Source organism: Engystomops pustulosus, chromosome 8 (assembly GCF_040894005.1).
Source record: "Engystomops pustulosus chromosome 8, aEngPut4.maternal, whole genome shotgun sequence".
Classification (NCBI taxonomy): Eukaryota; Metazoa; Chordata; class Amphibia; order Anura; family Leptodactylidae; genus Engystomops; species Engystomops pustulosus.
Window position 1 is genome coordinate 17341215 of NC_092418.1, and position 18229 is coordinate 17359443.

Consider the following 18229-nt stretch of genomic DNA (forward strand, 5'->3'; position numbering starts at 1 on the left):
CTAAGAACAGGAAACTGAGGCTACAATTTGCACAAGCTCATCGAAATTGGACAGTAGAAGATTGGAAAAATGTTGCCTGGTCTGATGAGTCTCGATTTCTGCTGCGACATTCGGATGGTAGGGTCAGAATTTGGCGTCAACAACATGAAAGCATGGATCCATCCTGCCTTGTATCAGCGGGTCAGGCTGGTGGTGGTGGTGTCATGGATCCCTCCTGCCTTGTATCAGCGGGTCAGGCTGGTGGTGGTGGGGTCATGGATCCATCCTGCCTTGTATCAGCGGGTCAGGCTGGTGGTGGTGGTGTCATGGATCCATCCTGCCTTGTATCAGCGGGTCAGGCTGGTGGTGGTGGTGTCATGGATCCATCCTGCCTTGTATCAGCGGCTCAGGCTGGTGCTGGTGGTGTCATGGATCCCTCCTGCCTTGTATCAGCGGGTCAGGCTGGTGGTGGTGGGGTCATGGATCCATCCTGCCTTGTATCAGCGGGTCAGGCTGGTGGTGGTGGTGTCATGGATCCATCCTGCCTTGTATCAGCGGGTCAGGCTGGTGGTGGTGGTGTCATGGATCCATCCTGCCTTGTATCAGCGGGTCAGGCTGGTGGTGGTGGTGTCATGGATCCATCCTGCCTTGTATCAGCGGGTCAGGCTGGTGCTGGTGGTGTCATGGTGTCTTTGGGCCCCTTGGTACAACGCCACAGCCTACCTGAGTATTGTTGCTGCCCATGTCCATCCCTTTATGAGCACAATGTACCCTGTAACATCTGATGGCTACTTTCAGCAGGATAATGCGCCATGTCATAAAGCTGGAAGCATCTCAGACTGGTTTCTGGAACATGACAATGAGGTCACTGGACACAAATGGCCTCCACAGTCACCAGATCTCAATCCAATAGAGCATCTTTGGGATGTGGTGGAACGGGAGATTCGCATCATGGATGTGCAGCCGACAAATCTGCGACAACTGTGTGATGCCATCATGTCACTATGGACCAAAATCTCTGAGGAGCTTCCAGCACCTTGTTGTATCTATGCCACGAAGAATTGAGGCAGTTCTGAAGGCAAAAGGGGGTCCAACCCGTTACTAGCATGGTGTACCTAATAAAGTGGCCGGTGAGTGTATGTTCTAGTGTCTGGCTGAGCTTTGCTGCTAGAAATGAGCTCTTCTGCAAAGGGGCTCAGTGCTTTCTTCTCAGATAACGCCACCTTCGGGCTGGAGTGTTTTTGCGCCCGTTTTTGCGCCTAAATGAAAACGTTGCAAGTGATGAATATCATTAGGCGCAGCAAAACATCTGGATTGGTAAGATAGATGAGGGAAAGCTGCTTATTTTAGCTGCGCGGCTAATTTGACGTTTAATTGCAAAAATGGTGCAAAAACGGTGCGCCTGAATGAAAAGGCGCAAAAACAACAGAAAAAACGAGTGATACATGTGGCCCATTGTCTATAGTAACAAATCACAGCTCAGATCTCATATTAATGACCTGTGGCAGAACAGCAGCCAATCAGGGCTCAGCTTCTATCTGTCACAGCAGCAGCAGACAATGGCTCCTGTATATGGTGGGTAATAAGTGGATTTTGGAAAGCGTGGGGTGAAAATCTCATCTTAAAACCGAGTCTATGACGTTCCTTGAGTCACAGAGAGCGACTGTGCTGATTGTCACTGAACGCCACGGTGCAGATTCCTTTAGCGGACATACACACACACACATACAATACACACACACACACACATACAATACACACACATACATACATACAATACACACACACACATACATACAATACACACACACACATACATACAATACACACACACACATACATACAATACACACACACACACATACAATACACACACATACATACAATACACACACATACATACATACAATACACACACATACATACATACAATACACACACACACATACTATACACACACATACATACAATACACACACATACATACATACAATACACACACATACATACAATACACACACACACACACACATACTATACAAACATATATACTCTCAGCTTTATTTATATCATTTTTTTCCTGAAAAGTGAAAAATTCCTTTAACATTCTGCATCTGTAATGATAATATAGAAGGAATCCCCCTTAGTGTAATCCTGCAGCTCTCAGTCCCCGGGAGCAGGAGGCATCGCTGTGCCCTGCGCCCGCTGGGGGGGCACTATCATGGATTTGGCTTCTGGAGTGTGAAATTATTTCTGTTTCTGCGTGTGCTTTTTGCCTGTGAATCTGTAAAATTGGGATTTTTGTGTGCAAGATGAGACTTGTAGATGTTCTGCATAAAGATGTGTGTGATGTCTGAGGAGCAAGGATCTGTGCGGAAACATCCCAATATTCTCCAGCAGCGCAGTCCATCATTGTGGGGGGGCTCTGGCTATCATTGTGGGGGGGGGCTCTTGCTCTCATTGTGGAGGGGGGGCTCTGGTTATCATTGTGGGGTGATCTGGCTATCATTGTGGGGGTGCTCTGGCTATCATTGTGGGGGCTCTGGCTCTCATTGTAGAGGGGCTCTGGCTATGATTGTGGGGAGGCTCTGGCAATCATTGTGGGGGTGCTCTGGCTATCATTGTGGGGGCTCTGGCTATCATTGTGTGGGGGGGTCCTGGAAATCATTGTGGGGGTGCTCTGGCTATCATTGTGGGGGGTGGTGGCTCTGGCCATCATTGTGGGGGTGCTCTGGCCATCATTGTGGGGGAGGGCTCTGGCCATCATTGTGGGGGGGGGGCTCTGGTAATCATTGTGTGGGGGCTCTGGCTATCATTGTGGGGGTGCTCTGGCTATCATTGTGGGGGTGCTCTGGCTATCATTGTGGGGTGGGGGCTCTGGTAATCATTGTGTGGGGGCTCTGGCTATCATTGTGGGGGTGCTCTGGCTATCATTGTGGGGGTGCTCTGGCCATCATTGTGGGGGGGGGGGCTCTGGCTATCATTGTGGGGGTGCTCTGGCTATCATTGTGGGGGTGCTCTGGCTATCATTGTGGGGGTGCTCTGGCTATTACTGTGGGGGTGCTCTGGCTATTATTGTGGGGGTGCTCTGGCTATTATTGTGGGGGTGCTCTGGCTATTATTGTGGGGGTGCTCTGGCTATCATTGTGGGGGTGCTCTGGCTATCATTGTGGGGGTGCTCTGGCTATCATTGTGGGGGTGCTCTGGCTATCATTGTAGGGGTGCTCTGGCTATCAGTGCAGGGGTACAAAAACAATTCCAATAAGGAACATTGGTAAAATTGGGATGAAGGTGTTTCCCGGCTCCTCCTGTGCAGGGATTGGTCGGTCGGGGCAGTTCTATTTCAGGTCTGCCCAGTTGTACAATTGTGCCACAGCCCCCACTGAACGGACTCGGGGTAGACATTGGGCCACATTTATTAAAGTGTCTGCGCCAGTTTTGTGATGTGACTGCCCTGGTTATACCCCCCATACTGTCCCATCATCTCCCAGCATGCTCTGCTCTGTCTATGAAATACTCACCTCTTCACGAGCCCTCGCTTAAAGGGCAATTCCGGGAATATGAATGTCTGATAGAAAAACCTTTAATGCTATAACTAAATGATCTGTCAGTAACTCCTCCTCCCGGTGATGATGTAACAGCCTGTCCTGCTCTGTTACTATAGTAATGATGTAGCAACTGCCATCATCACACATCGGCCATACTGGATGCACCGCAACCAACCGACTACAGCCAAACATAGTGGTGATCACATGACCGTGCCCAGGCAGGTTCAGGTCATGTGACTGGCGGCCATGGTCTGTCCTGTGTTTTCTCCACAGGGATTACATTGTATCCTCCATTATACTCTATGTCCACTACATTTTCTGCTAAGGGGAGCAGCATTTTACATAACCACTAATGACACAATGGGGCCGATTTACTTACCCGGTCCATTCACGATCCAGCGGCGCGTTCTCTGCGGTGGATTCGGATTCTGCCGGGATTCACTAAGGCAGTTCCTCCGCCGTCCACCAGGTGGCGCTGCTGCGCTGAAAAGCATCCGAATGCCCTGAAATTCACCGAGCCGGACCAAGTGAAGGTAAGCGCGTCCCAAGCGACACTTTTATTGTTTTAAATGCAGCGGTTTTTCCGAATCCGTCGGGTTTTTGCTCGGCCATTCCCCCCCCGATTTCCGTCGCGTGCATGCCGGTGCCGATGCGCCAAAATCCCGGGGCAATACAGGAAAAATCGGCGCAAATCGGAAATATTCGGGTAACACGTCGGGAAAACGCGAATTGGGCCCTTAGTAAATGACCCTCCTTATCTTATATGTCACTGACCCAGTTGAACATGACTTCGGCTGATTCCTGGACTCCCCCTTTAAGCGCAGTCTCCCGGCCTGTCATTGGCTGCCTCCTTGTTGCTTGTTTCTTGGTTACAATCTCTAAGCAGCGGGACCGGGGAGCCGCTCAGGTGACAGACAAGTGACGCCCCTCTTCTCTGTGATTGGCCGCTTGTCGCTCGCTCACGTGACATGGGAATCCGTCGCTCGGCAACGTGACGCCGCGCCACCCGATAGCGTCCCGCGCTGCCATAGTGACGGCGGCCTGGTCAGACGCGCGGCCTCGGTGTGTGCAGTCATGTCCGCTCCGCAGCTCCTCGTGTCCCGGCCGCCGGCCCCGCAGACTGTCCCCGCGCAGAGCCTCCCGGTGCGCACAGCGGAGGCGGCCTATAACAGCGGGGAGCACTCGTCCTCCGGCCTGGCCACCGCCGGCTTCCGTACCGCCAAGTACCTGCTGGAGGAATGGCGCCAGAGCGGCCTCACCTCCTGCTACCAGGCGCACAGCGACCGCCACACCGCCCAGCAACTGCGGCACCAGGCCCGGGAGAGCGCGGCGGAGACCCAGGCCCGGGCCCAGCGCAGCCAGGAGGACAGCACCCGGAAGCTGGGGGAGCGCCTGCTGGACCTGCACTACTGGCGCGCCGAGCTGGAGAGGGAGGTCCGGGAGCTGAGCGCAGAGACCCGCACACTACTGCAGGAGAAGGACCGCCTGGAGAGGGCGCTGCACGCCACAGAGCTGCCCTACAGCATCGCCACAGACAACCTGCAGTGCCGGGAGCGGAGGATAGGGGGCGAGCTAGTGCGGGACGGCGCCGAGATAGAGCTGCTGCGGGTAATGACAGCGCCCCCTACTGTACACGTATAGTAATATTATAATTATACATAGGAGGCAGTATTATAGTAGTTATATTCCTGTACATAGGGGCGGTATTATAGTAGTTATATCCCTGTACATAGGGGCGGTATTATAGTAGTTATATTCTTGTACATAGGGGGCAGTATTATAGTAGTTATATTCTTGTACATAGGGGGCAGTATTATAGTAGTTATATTCTTGTACATAGGGGGCAGTATTATAGTAGTTATATTCTTGTACATAGGGGGCAGTATTATAGTAGTTATATTCCTGTACATAGGGGGCAGTATTATAGTAGTTATATTCCTGTACATAGGGGGCAGTATTATAATAGTTATATTCCTGTACATAGGGGGCAGTATTATAGTAGTTATATTCTTGTACATAGGGGACAGTATTATAGTAGTTATATTCTTGTACATAGGGGACAGTATTATAGTAGTTATATTCTTGTACATAGGGGGCAGTATTATAGCAGTTATATTCTTGTACATAGGGGGCAGTATTATAGTAGTTATATTCTTGTACATAGGGGGGAGTATTATAGTAGTTATATTCCTGTACATAGGGGGCAGTATTATAGTAGTTATATTCCTGTACATAGGGGGCAGTATTATAGTAGTTATATTCCTGTACATAGGGGGCAGTATTATAGTAGTTATATTCTTGTACATAGGGGGCAGTATTATAGTAGTTATATTCCTGTACATAGGGGGCAGTATTATAGTAGTTATATTCCTGTACATAGGGGGCAGTATTATAGTAGTTATATTCCTGTACATAGGGGGCAGTATTATAGTAGTTATATTCTTGTACATAGGGGGCAGTATTATAGTAGTTATATTCTTGTACATAGGGGGCAGTATTATAGTAGTTATATTCTTGTACATAGGGGGCAGTATTATAGTAGTTATATTCTTGTACATAGGGGGCAGTATTATAGTAGTTATATTCCTGTACATAGGGGCAGTATTATAGTAGTTATATTCTTGTACATAGGGGGCAGTATTATAGTAGTTATATTCCTGTACATAGGGGACAGTATTATAGTAGTTATATTCTTGTACATAGGAGGCAGTATTATAATAGTTATATTCCTGTACATAGGGGGCAGTATTATAGTAGTTATATTCTTGTACATAGGGGGCAGTATTATAGTAGTTATATTCTTGTACATAGGGGGCAGTATTATAGTAATTATATTCTTGTACATAGGAGGCAGTATTATAATAGTTATATTCCTGTACATAGGGGGCAGTATTATAGTAGTTATATTCTTGTACATAGGGGGCAGTATTATAGTAGTTATATTCCTGTACATATGGGACAGTATTATAGTAGTTATATTCCTGTACATAGGGGGCAGTATTATAGTAGTGATATTCGTGTACATAGGGGCAGTATTATAGTAGTTATATTCTTGTACATAGGGGCAGTATTATAGTAGTTATATTCTTGTGCATAGGGGGTAGTATTATAGTAGTTATAGTCTTGTACATAGGGGGCAGTATTATAGTAGTTATATTCCTGTACATAGGGGGCAGTATTATAGTAGTTATATTCCTGTACATAGGGGGCAGTATTATAGTAGTTATATTCCTGTACATAGGGGGCAGTATTATAGTAGTTATATTCCTGTACATAGGGGGCAGTATTATAGTAGTTATATTCCTGTACATAGGGGGCAGTATTATAGTAGTTATATTCCTGTACATAGGGGGCAGTATTATAGTAGTTATATTCCTGTACATAGGGGGCAGTATTATAGTAGTTATATTCCTGTACATAGGGGGCAGTATTATAGTAGTTATATTCCTGTACATAGGGGGCAGTATTATAGTAGTTATATTCCTGTACATAGGGGGCAGTATTATAGTAGTTATATTCTTGTACATAGGGAGCAGTATTATAGTAGTTATATTTTTGTACATAGGGGGCAGTATTATAGTAGTTATATTCCTGTACATAGGGGGCAGTATTATAGTAGTTATATTCTTGTACATAGGGGGCAGTATTATAGTAGTTATATTCCTGTACATAGGGGGCAGTATTATAGTAGTTATATTCTTGTACATAGGGGGCAGTATTATAGTAGTTATATTCTTGTACATAGGGGACAGTATTATAGCAGTTATATTCTTGTACATAGGGGGCAGTATTATAGTAGTTATATTCTTGTACATAGGGGGCAGTATTATAGTAGTTATATTCTTGTACATAGGGGGCAGTATTATAGTAGTTATATTCTTGTACATAGGGGGCAGTATTATAGTAGTTATATTCCTGTACATAGGGGGCAGTATTATAGTAGTTATATTCCTGTACATAGGGGTCAGTATTATAGTAGTTATATTCTTTTACATAGGGGGCAGTATTATAGTAGTTATGAAAGGGAAACGGGTATAAGCGCTCACACATCTGGACATGTAGTCTGTAATCCAGTCTCCACTCCTCTGGGATGCAAGAGAGCCTAGTCCGCCAGCCACGGACACAGATAGTGAAAATAGTAAAAAGTCCATAGCAAAGACCAACGCGTTTCAGGAGAATAATCTCCCTTAATCATGGTAACATTTTGCTCAATGCACAACCAAATATTTTTCAGTGGTCCTCCATTATATTATTTATTTATGTGTTTCTGGTGATTTTTGTTATTTTCTATGAAGGAGGTTGAGCTCATCAGAAATGTTCAGGAACTATTGAAGAGGACTCTGGAACAAACCATTGAGCAGATCAGGTAATGGCGAGATCTGTCTCCTCCTGTATTACATGATGTATCGGATAATGTTTCCCCCTTTCTATAATCCTCCTCACAGTTTCTGGTCCTGCGCTGCCTCCTGGTGGCCGTATCCTGCATTACCTCCTCTTCCTTTTCTGTCTTTATTCTCTTTATTCCTTTCCATTGTTATGTAATGTAAAGCTCACAGACCCTCTCCAGTTCTCCATGTGATGGGTAAGTGCTCCAGTGTATCAGTAAGTTGATGCTATACATGTAAGGTTGGGGGATATATGGTCTCCATACAGTTATGCAGCATACGGCCTGCAGATCACCTTCCTATTCTTCTCCTGAGTACCAGAGCTCGTCATGCCCCTTTTCTCTGTGGAGCGGTTGTACACTATCCTGCACCCAGGACTGTGACGTCTTATAAGTGGGAGCACAGGATCCGGGGAGAGATGATCCTTTGCCGCTTTCACCATCCAGATTTATTTATTAACATTAATTGTTTTCCTTATATTAACTGATGATGATTTGTATGATGAATGCCAGGTCCTGGGGTGAGATCAGAGGCTGAAGGGTTAATACTTGTCAAAATGTTTAGAGTTCCAAATCTATAATTCTACTTGTCACCAACAGATGGCGATATGTAACGATATTCTAGTTAATGGGTAACATTGTATAGTGCTATTTCTATTACAGGAAATCTACCATCAATAATGTACCTGATACTCTATAGATCCAGGCACCGTGACTGTGGTAATATCCTTATATTTGTCATCCATGGCCTCCTTTGTAATAAAAAATCTATTTTTAGAATTATGCTAATGAGCCTGAAGGGCTCCTGGGGTATTACCAGAGCCCCTCTGTGCCATAGCTTCACAGGCTGTTATACTGTGCAGGATCACTTCTCCCCTTCCCCTGTGTGAGATTACATCAGGCAGAGAGAGGGGGCTGAGTGAGCTGCGGGGGGGGGCTGCTCTGGTAATGCCCCCAGGCTCCTAGGCATAATTTTTTAAGTTGAATTTAAAAGGAAGGAGGCCATGGATAATAATAATCCTTTATATAGCGCCTACAGATTACGCAGCGCTCCACAGAGCCGAATTGGTCCCTGTCCCCAATGGGGCTCACAATCTAAACAGCCTACCAGTATGTTTTGGAGTGTGGGAGAATACCGGAGGACCCGGAGGAAACCCACGCAAACACGGAGAGAACATTCAAACTCTTTACAGATGTTGACCTGGGTGGGATTTGAACCCAGGACACCAGCGCTGCAAGGCAGAAATGCTATCCGCTCAGTCACCGTGGGTCTCAAACCTAGAACCTTGTGAGTAGGAGGCAGAAACGAACTTAAAAAAACTCTGGAAAACTCAATCATAATAGGGGCACTTTTACTTACCCGTCCATGTGCGTTCTGCGATCCGGAATGTCCGACTGGAATGCCCTGTGCCGCGTCACTAAATGGTGCGCCCGATATCCTGTATGTGTCGCTTCCCCACTCAGGTCCCCGGAGTTCACCTTCTTCTTCCTGGTGCATGTAAGTGCATTGTCCATGTATAATGTGCTGTGCGGGGAGTCACTAAGATCCTGCACCCGATATCCTGCATGTGTCGCTTCCCGGCTCAGGTCCCCGGAGTTCACCTTCTTCTTCCTGGTGCATGTAAGTGCATTGTCCATGTATAATGCGCTGTGCGGGGAGTCACTAAGATCGTGCGCCCGATATCCTGCATGTGTCGCTTCCCCGCTCAGGTCCCCAGAGTTCACCTTCTTCTTCCTGGTGCATGTAAGTGCATTGTCCATGTATAATGCGCTGTGCGGGGAGTCACTAAGATCCTGCACCCGATATCCTGCATGTGTCGCTTCCCGGCTCAGGTCCCCGGAGTTCACCTTCTTCTTCCTGGTGCATGTAAGTGCATTGTCCATGTATAATGCGCTGTGCGGGGAGTCACTAAGATTCTGTGCCCGATATCCTGCATGTGTCACTTCCCCGCTCAGGTCCCTGGAGTTCACCTTCTTCTTCCAGGTGCATGTAAGTGCATTGTCCGTGTATAATGTGCTGTGCGGGGAGTCACTAAGATCCTGCACCTGATATCCTGCATGTGTCACTTCCCCGCTCAGGTCCAACAGAGTTCACCATCTTCATCCTGGTGCATGTAAGTGCATTGGTTGCGACACAAGTTAAATCCCGCGCTCAGTCCGAATCCGTTGGATTGTTCGCCAGCCTGCCGGCGCGATTGTGCCACAATCCAATGGCGTGTGACACAATCCCCTTCTAAATAGGTGTCACAGTGGCGCAAATCCTGAAAATTTGGGTAAGAGTCAGAACAGAAGACTTGGGGAATGGGCAATTAGCGGAAGGTAGCGGCGGAGGGATGAGCAGAGCTGCAGATGCACGGAACAAGGTCCAAGCAGCAAGTACCGGAGAAATACAGGGTGCTGGAAGGTGGGGACATGGTGCTTTACTGACTAATACAATGTAAATAACGAGGATAGGGGACTTTAAGAGCAGAATGAAGCCCGGTTTTGTGGCTGTCGGGCACGGGCAGCTGACTGAAGGCGCTAGTTTGATCATCTGTGACGAGAAGTTCTTGAGATAGAAGACGTCTTGGAGAAGAGGAGGGATCGGAGGTTACAGCAGAGGCAGACGTGACTGACGGACAGGATGACAGCTCCATGCTCCTCGAGGTGACTGACAATATATAAAGGAGCAGAACATCTAAGAAAGCTTTGAAGCTCCAAGACAAATCTCTAAATTGTCTTCTGGGTTATGACGGAAGCGGCTGCTGGAATATACAATAAGAGGTACAGGGGGAGAGAGACGGGGAGGGCGGAGAAGAGACACCACTAATGAGGGATCCTCTTTATCATGGAGTCATTCGGGGGCGAGTAATTACAATACTGAATGGGAGAAGAGACTGAAAACTTCAGCCATGAAGATCAGAGAAGACCCTGACCGGTGGCCTGCTCTAGACATAAGAGAAACTTTCATGTGTAATCTTATACACCTAGTCCACCATCATTCTGGATTGCCGGATGGTCAGAACAGTTTTGATTGGATGATGCCAGTGTCCTGACTCCTCCTCAGTGACGGGATCTTCTTGGATTTTGTAACCTAGGCCAATGGATCCTTTCATCTCTCTGAGACTTACCGCCACTTTGGCTGACCTTATATGGAAGTGTCGGGTGTAAGAACCTCAGGTCTTGGATTCCAGACTGCCCTTTACTTATATTTTTGAGACTAACCACCACCAGAAGGGTCTTAGTCCCCTCTCTGACTTGGCTGAGCCAGGTGTGCATGCATTTGGAGGTCTTGACCACGGACAACTATATTACAGGAATCTTAGGGAAGAAAGAGGGATCTTCTTGGGTCTTGGATTTCTGCCTTTTTGATCCTACAGTCTCTTGAAGTTCAGCCACTGCCACCTCTCCGCTTTCTCCAGTGTGTATGTATATGGAGTTGTTGATGGCTTCTCAAGAGGAAGTCGAAGGGTCATGGTTCTGGTATCATTGGATCCGGGTGAATCCCTGGATCGCATTGATACCAAACCTGACCCATTTGCTATAGTCCTATCCAGAGATATTGATTATATCTGGACACTAAGGGTGCTAGAGCCCCTGGATTTGGACCGCTGTGATCTCCTGAGGATAACATATCCAAAAAATGTATTTGCTCTTGGGGTGAGATGGACCATATCTCCATAACTGTCCCTACTCAATCTATTGGTTTAAGAGTTTTTATGGCTCTTTGTCTGTTTGAAAATTGGAGGAAAAATCAGCTCAAGTCTTCAGAGACAATTCGGCTGCAGAGATCCTTTGAAGCTAACCTAATTCAATTAGGCCAATTAAGCTGAGGCTGGGGGTATTAAGGGATATGGGTGACTTGATGAACAGGACAATATCTGGCCTGTGAATCTCCCTTATACCTGTATGTTCATCACACCTCCCTCATATAGAGGGGTAGTACTTTTTTGTTTCCCCATGCGCCCAATCACTACCTCTCTATGCCTTAGAGATACCCAGCTTCAGCATCTCATCAGTCACCCAGCTGTGGCACTGTTGCACCTCAGGGGGACCCAGTATGCTGAAAACTGGGATGGGTTTTGTCCCCGGGGTCCATGTGATGGACTGCCAACAGGTTCCTCCCAGGTTGGTTGCTGAGCAACTCCCGGAAGGGGTGAAGGTTTGCCCACAGCTAGGACCTTTGGTTCGTCTGGAGCTGCTGGCAAGCCTCTACATCCGCCATTGCTTCCTCTGCCCAAACCGGACATGGTATCATTACCTGTGAGTCACTGAGCTAAACCTCTGGTGTACCCTGCTGAATGGTCCTCAGGTACAGTCGCCCCTTGGGTCTCTGACCCGTTTGGAGTCGGAATCCAAAGGAGACTCTACCACCTGTTTCTCTTGAGCTTTCAAGCTCCAGCGTCTAATGCTGACGGAAACTCCTGGCTGGATGTGGCAAGAATTGGCGTGACTTCCACATCTTCTGCTGGCTTCCCAGGATCTATCTCCTGGCCTCTGTTAGACTTGGCAACCACTTGGTCAGATGGGAGGAAGGCAGTGGATTCACGAGAGGCCTGAATGCTACGAGGGGCCACATCACCGCTGCAATGGTCGCCGTGACCATAGGTAATGTCTGCTTCCTCTTAGCTTTCAACCCTGTCTCCAAGGCAGACAGACTGACCAAGTCCTGTGACATTCCGGTTGGGGATGGGCCATGTAGTGTCCTTGCCGTGAAGACCTACCTCTCCTGGCACTTTCCTGTCTCGCTGACAGGCCCTCATACCTGAGACCACTGACTTGACGTGGTGAGAGTAGAAGAAACCCCCATTCGTTCTGCCAGCTCCCCCGGATCTGTCTCCTGGCCTCCATCTGACCTGGCAGCCACTTGATCAGAAGGGAGGAAGTCGGCGAGCCCCCGAGGGGCTACAACGATCAGACCATGCCCCCACGGCGATGGTCGCTGTGACCGCAGGTAGCGTCCACTTCTCCGCCTCTGACCCAGTTGCCATGGCAGACGGATGAGCCCTGTTCTGAGAAAGTCCAGCTGGTTATGGGCCCTGCAGTGGGTCCTTGCCGGGAAGACCCTTCCCGTCCTCACTTGCAGGCCCTCTTACCTGAGCCCCCTGACTCGACGTGTTGAGAGTAGAAAAAACCCACACGCCTTCTGCCAGTTCCCTCAGATCTGTCTCCTGGCCTCCATCTGAACTGGCAGCCACTTGATCAGAAGGGAGGAAGTCGGTGAGCCATTAAGGGCCTACAACGGTGCAACTGCGCGTCCCTGTGACTGCATGTAGTGTCTGCTTCCACCTCTGACCCAGTCGCCAAGGCAGACAGTTGCTGTGTGCTGACAATGTGCTTAGATTATCAGGGTACAGGGTTTATTTACACCTTTTATTTAGCTTCTGAACATTATATTAGTATCTGACACATAGGAGAGATATGACAGATCACAGATGATGAGATCCATGAGATGGATATAACACACAATGACCGTCTCAGCTCTGCTAGCTCACCTAACACTCACACACACACACACTCACACCCTCACACACCCTCACACCCTCCCTGGATAAAGACCTCATCTTTTCTGTAGCTTGTAGAGTAATTCTCTACCCACTGCTGTTTGCTGGCAGGAAGTGCCTGTGTTTGAGCTGGTTTTGTTATGACGGGCGGGAGGTAGAGCGCACTGCAGTGTGCAGACAGAAAAGCTATTCATTGGTATAATCCGACCACAGTCAGAAGATTTACGGTCGTAAATAGTTGTATCCAGGGGCAAACAAATTGTGTACATCAGGACTGATGGAGAGGTTGGACTATATCTGTGAAAGTACATGTAAGAATCTTGTCTTCTTGGGAGGAAAACCCCTTTAATAATGAGTCCACCATTGCTTCTCTGTTTCATTTTGTATAGGCTGAACAGAGACGCCAAGGGGAAGCTGGAGATGGACTGGTCAGACAAGGTGGAAGCCTACGACATCGACACCCAGTGCGGGCGATATAATAACCAGAGCACCGACATCCAGTTCCATCCCAACTCCGCAAAATTCGAGGACAAGTAAGTCTAAAAATAGGAAGGTGGAGTTACTCTATGTAGTTGTACCCCTTATATACCATCCCGGGGCGCTGAGGTGTGAGGAGCTACTGCCTGTAGATTGCTAGGTAGTCCCCCAGCAGCTTCTCTACATGTCACGGTGAGACATTCATTGGTCCTGGCGTCTAAGCCTCTAAGCTTTCCTCTGTTTTGGTCAGATTTGATTGACTGATGCATTCCATCTATAATGAGTCCCCCCAGTGCTCCCACCACTACACCGCCTGCAGTCACCGCCTGTGATGTGTAAATATTAATACCGCGCAGGTGATACAGGAGGAATTATTCCCCGTGAAGAGGCGGCGGTATTATATTATATGTGTCACATCATCCGGAAAATACTGAGCTGAATACATCACTGAGTATTAATTTACTGGTGTAATGAGCAAATAGTAATCTATACTTCCATTATATTTGTGTCTTAAAGTGTTCTTAGACACAGAAGCAGTGTTATACATAGGGGCAGTATTATAGTAGTTATATTACTGTACATAGGGGCAGTATTATAGTAATATTACTGTACATAGGGGCAGTATTATAGTAGTTATATTCTTGCACATAGGGGGCAGTATTATAGTAGTTATATTCTTGTACATAGGGGGCAGTATTATAGTAGTTATATTCCTGTACATAGGGGGCAGTATTATAGTAGTTATATTACTGTACATAGGGGCAGTATTATAGTAATATTACTGTACATAGGGGCAGTATTATAGTAGTTATATTCTTGTACATAGGGGGCAGTATTATAGTAGTTATATTCTTGTACATAGGGGGCAGTAGTATAGTAGTTATATTCTTGTACATAGGGGGCAGTATTATAGTAGTTATATTCCTGTACATAGGGGGCAGTATTATAGTAGTTATATTCCTGTACATAGGAGGCAGTATTATAGTAGTTATATTCTTGTACATAGGGGGCAGTATTATAGTAGTTATATTCCTGTGCATAGGGGGCAGTATTATAGTAGTTATATTCTTGTACATAGGGGGCAGTATTATAGTAGTTATATTCCTGTACATAGGGGGCAGTATTATAGTAGTTATATTCCTGTACATAGGGGGCAGTATTATAGTAGTTATATTCTTGTACATAGGGGGCAGTATTATAGTAGTTATATTCTTGTACATAGGGGCAGTATTATAGTAGTTATATTCTTGTACATAGGGACAGTATTATAGTAGTTATATTCCTGTACATAGGAGGCAGTATTATAGTAGTTATATTCTTGTACATAGGGAGCAGTATTATAGTAGTTATACTCCTGTACATAGGGGGCGGTATTATAGTAGTTATATTCTTGTACATAGGGGGCAGTATTATAGTAGTTATATTCTTGTACATAGCTGACGGTATTATAGTAGTTATATTACTGTACATAGGGGCAGTATTATAGTAGTTATATTCTTGTACATAGGAGACGGTATTATAGTAGTTATACTCCTGTACATAGGGGGCAGTATTATAGTAGTTATAGTCTTGTACATAGGGGGCAGTATTATAGTAGTTATATTCTTGTACATAGGAGACGGTATTATAGTAGTTATATTACTGTACATAGGGGCAGTATGATAGTAGTTATATTCTTGTACATAGGAGACGGTATTATAGTAGTTATATTCCTGTACATAGGGGGCAGTATTATAGTAGTTATATTACTTTACATAGGGGCAGTATTATAGTAGTTATATTCCTGTACATAGGGGGCAGTATTATAGTACTTGTATTCTTGTACATAGGGGGCAGTATTATAGTAGTTATATTCTTGTATAGGGGGCAGTATTATAGTAGTTATATTCTTGTACATAGGAGCAGTATTATAGTAGTTATATTCTTGTACATAGGGGGCAGTATTATAGTAATTAGTGATGTGGGTCAGTATACAGGTGAGTGATGTCTGTATACAGGTGCAGTTGGTCTGTCACATCTATATTTGGCCGCAGATACCGGTCTTTCCTGTCTTCTGTGCAGTGGGCACTAGATGGCAGCAGATGCTTTGCTTAGTTTGGTGTTGCGCGCCCCCTTACCCTCTGTATAGTTCGGGGCGTCCATGTTTCTCGGGTTTAGGCAGAATTCATTGTGATTTAGGATTTGGGGCTTTGTGTGTGTGTAGAGTAGACAGTAAATGAGATCTTGTGGGATGTAGTTTTCCCTCTATAGGACACGTTTGGAATCTCTCGCTGTCCGATTAATTTCATGTTAATTCCTCAGAATAGAAAACCTGATGTAAATGTGATTCCAGCGCCTTGCGTCCACCGCTCCCTTCATGTGTTTCTCACCCTGTGACGGTAAATTAATGATGCGCCTTGTATTATAAGCAATTCCTCTCTTTACGGCACATTAGTATCTATAATGCGTCAGGGGATCGTACATAAGGGGGCACAGGATTTGGTAAGTACAGGAAGGCGTCAGAGGGAGAAGAAATGAGGCGTCGGACCCCAGCGGACGACATAGACCCTCATTCATTACTCACCGCAGTCGTGAAATCATTATTTATGGACGCCCTCCGCCTTCATAGTTTTAATTAGTTAATCTATTATTAGCTGAAGAATCTCACCAGGAACTGTAATTTAATAAATGAGAATCATAAACGGTGCAATATATTAACGACCACTAGAGGACGCCATTGCGGCACCTAGAGTCGTGCACCCGCATCAACACCCTTCTTGCTTTTCATCTACTCTCTTGTGTGTCAGTCATCACTGCAGTTCTGGCATTCTGTTCCTGCACCAGGAAGCTCAGGATGAATAACGTAGATGAAGACTACGCCATAAACAAATGACTCTTCCCCATAAGATACATAATAGGTGGGGGGCAGGTATAGAATATGCATATGGGCCCAGGAGCTTCACATTACCCCACTGTTAAAGGGTGTTAGACTACTTTCTTACAGAGAACAGCGCCCCTCATGTCAACAGGTTGTGTGTGGTATTTCAGCTGAGCTTCATAGCAGTGAATAGGGCCGAGCTGCAATTCAGGCTTCTGGTTGAATACTACAGCAGACAGAGGAGAGGCTGTGGAATAGTTCAGAGAACACAGAGCGCAGCAGTGTGAGGACATGTCCCCAGTTCTTCAATCCTGGACTATAAATCCATATTTCACTGTCCTGCTGCTCCTAACCACATACAGAAACCTATGATTAAACAGATTCCCTTTAGTGTAGGTATCGGACCCCTGAATATTTGGTATTCCCAGCCCCCCGCACTATACACATCACCGCTCTCATCCTCTCGCACGCTGTCACAAAGCTTCTACTCTTTTAATTTGTTTCCAAATCTTAGAATAATTGCTTCGGTGGCTGCGCCTTTCTCTTCAGCTAATTATAATTGATTTTTGATTGTTTTATTGGACATCCTTGACTGATCTACTGAGCCGGATAAAAGGGAAGCTTTTCCCGCAGCAGCCTGACACATCAGGACGTTATCAGGAATTTAAAGGGGAGCTCCAGCTTTATATTCCCTAATAACTCTAGAATTTAACTTGTATGGGAGATCTTCATTCACGGAAGAAGCCACAAGAGGACGGGACCTCTTCACCATTGCTGCCTGCTTCTTAAAGGGATACCGAGTGTGGTGTCAGTCACCTTGCAACTTTTAGATGTGTTTGACCTCTGTATGTGATGTATGTGCCTGTCCTGATCTCGGCCTGTCCCCTGGCTAGGTCTCTGGCTGCCCTGAACTTGCCCTACCCCCTGGCTAGGTCTCTGCCTGTCCATGTCTCGCACGTCTCCTGCCTATGCATATGCCTGTCCCGCTCTCGTCTGTCTCCTGGCAATGTTGTTGCCTGCCATGATCTCTGCCTCTTCCCTTCCCTCTGCCTATGTCTCTGGCTGCGCTGACCTCTGCCTGTCTCTTGGCTATGTCTCTGGCTGCCCTGACCTCTGCCTGTCTCTTGGCTATGTCTCTGGCTGCCCTGACCTCTGCCTGTCTCTTGGCTATGTCTCTGGTTGCCGTGACCTCTGCATGTCTCTTGGCTATGTCTCTGGTTGCCGTGACCTCGATTTGTCCCCTGTCTATGTCTCTGGCTCCCCTGACCTCAGCCTGTCCTCTGTCTATGTCTCTACCCCGACATCGGCCTGTCCCCTGCCTAGGTCTCTGGCTGCCCTGACCTCTCCCTGTCCCCTGCCTAGGTCTCTGGCTGCCCTGACCTCTCCCTGTCCCCTGCCTAGGTCTCTGGCTGCCCTGACCTCTCCCTGTCCCCTGCCTAGGTCTCTGGCTGCCCTGACCTCTCCCTGTCCCCTGCCTAGGTCTCTGGCTGCCCTGACCTCT

The 18229-nt window shown here is 46.8% G+C and overlaps 1 protein-coding gene across 1 annotated transcript in view; it reads left to right on the top strand.

Moving 5' to 3' along the window:
* The first annotated feature begins 4506 nt into the window (after positions 1-4506).
* The window catches only part of TEKT4 (tektin 4), a 37085-nt gene continuing 23362 nt past the window's right edge, over positions 4507-18229 (top strand). Inside the window, exons 1-3 of the mRNA XM_072119933.1 lie at positions 4507-5135; positions 7823-7893; positions 13784-13927. Coding sequence (XP_071976034.1) covers positions 4602-5135; positions 7823-7893; positions 13784-13927 — 749 coding nt within the window. The 5' untranslated portion in view covers positions 4507-4601. The remainder of the gene's footprint in view (positions 5136-7822; positions 7894-13783; positions 13928-18229) is intronic.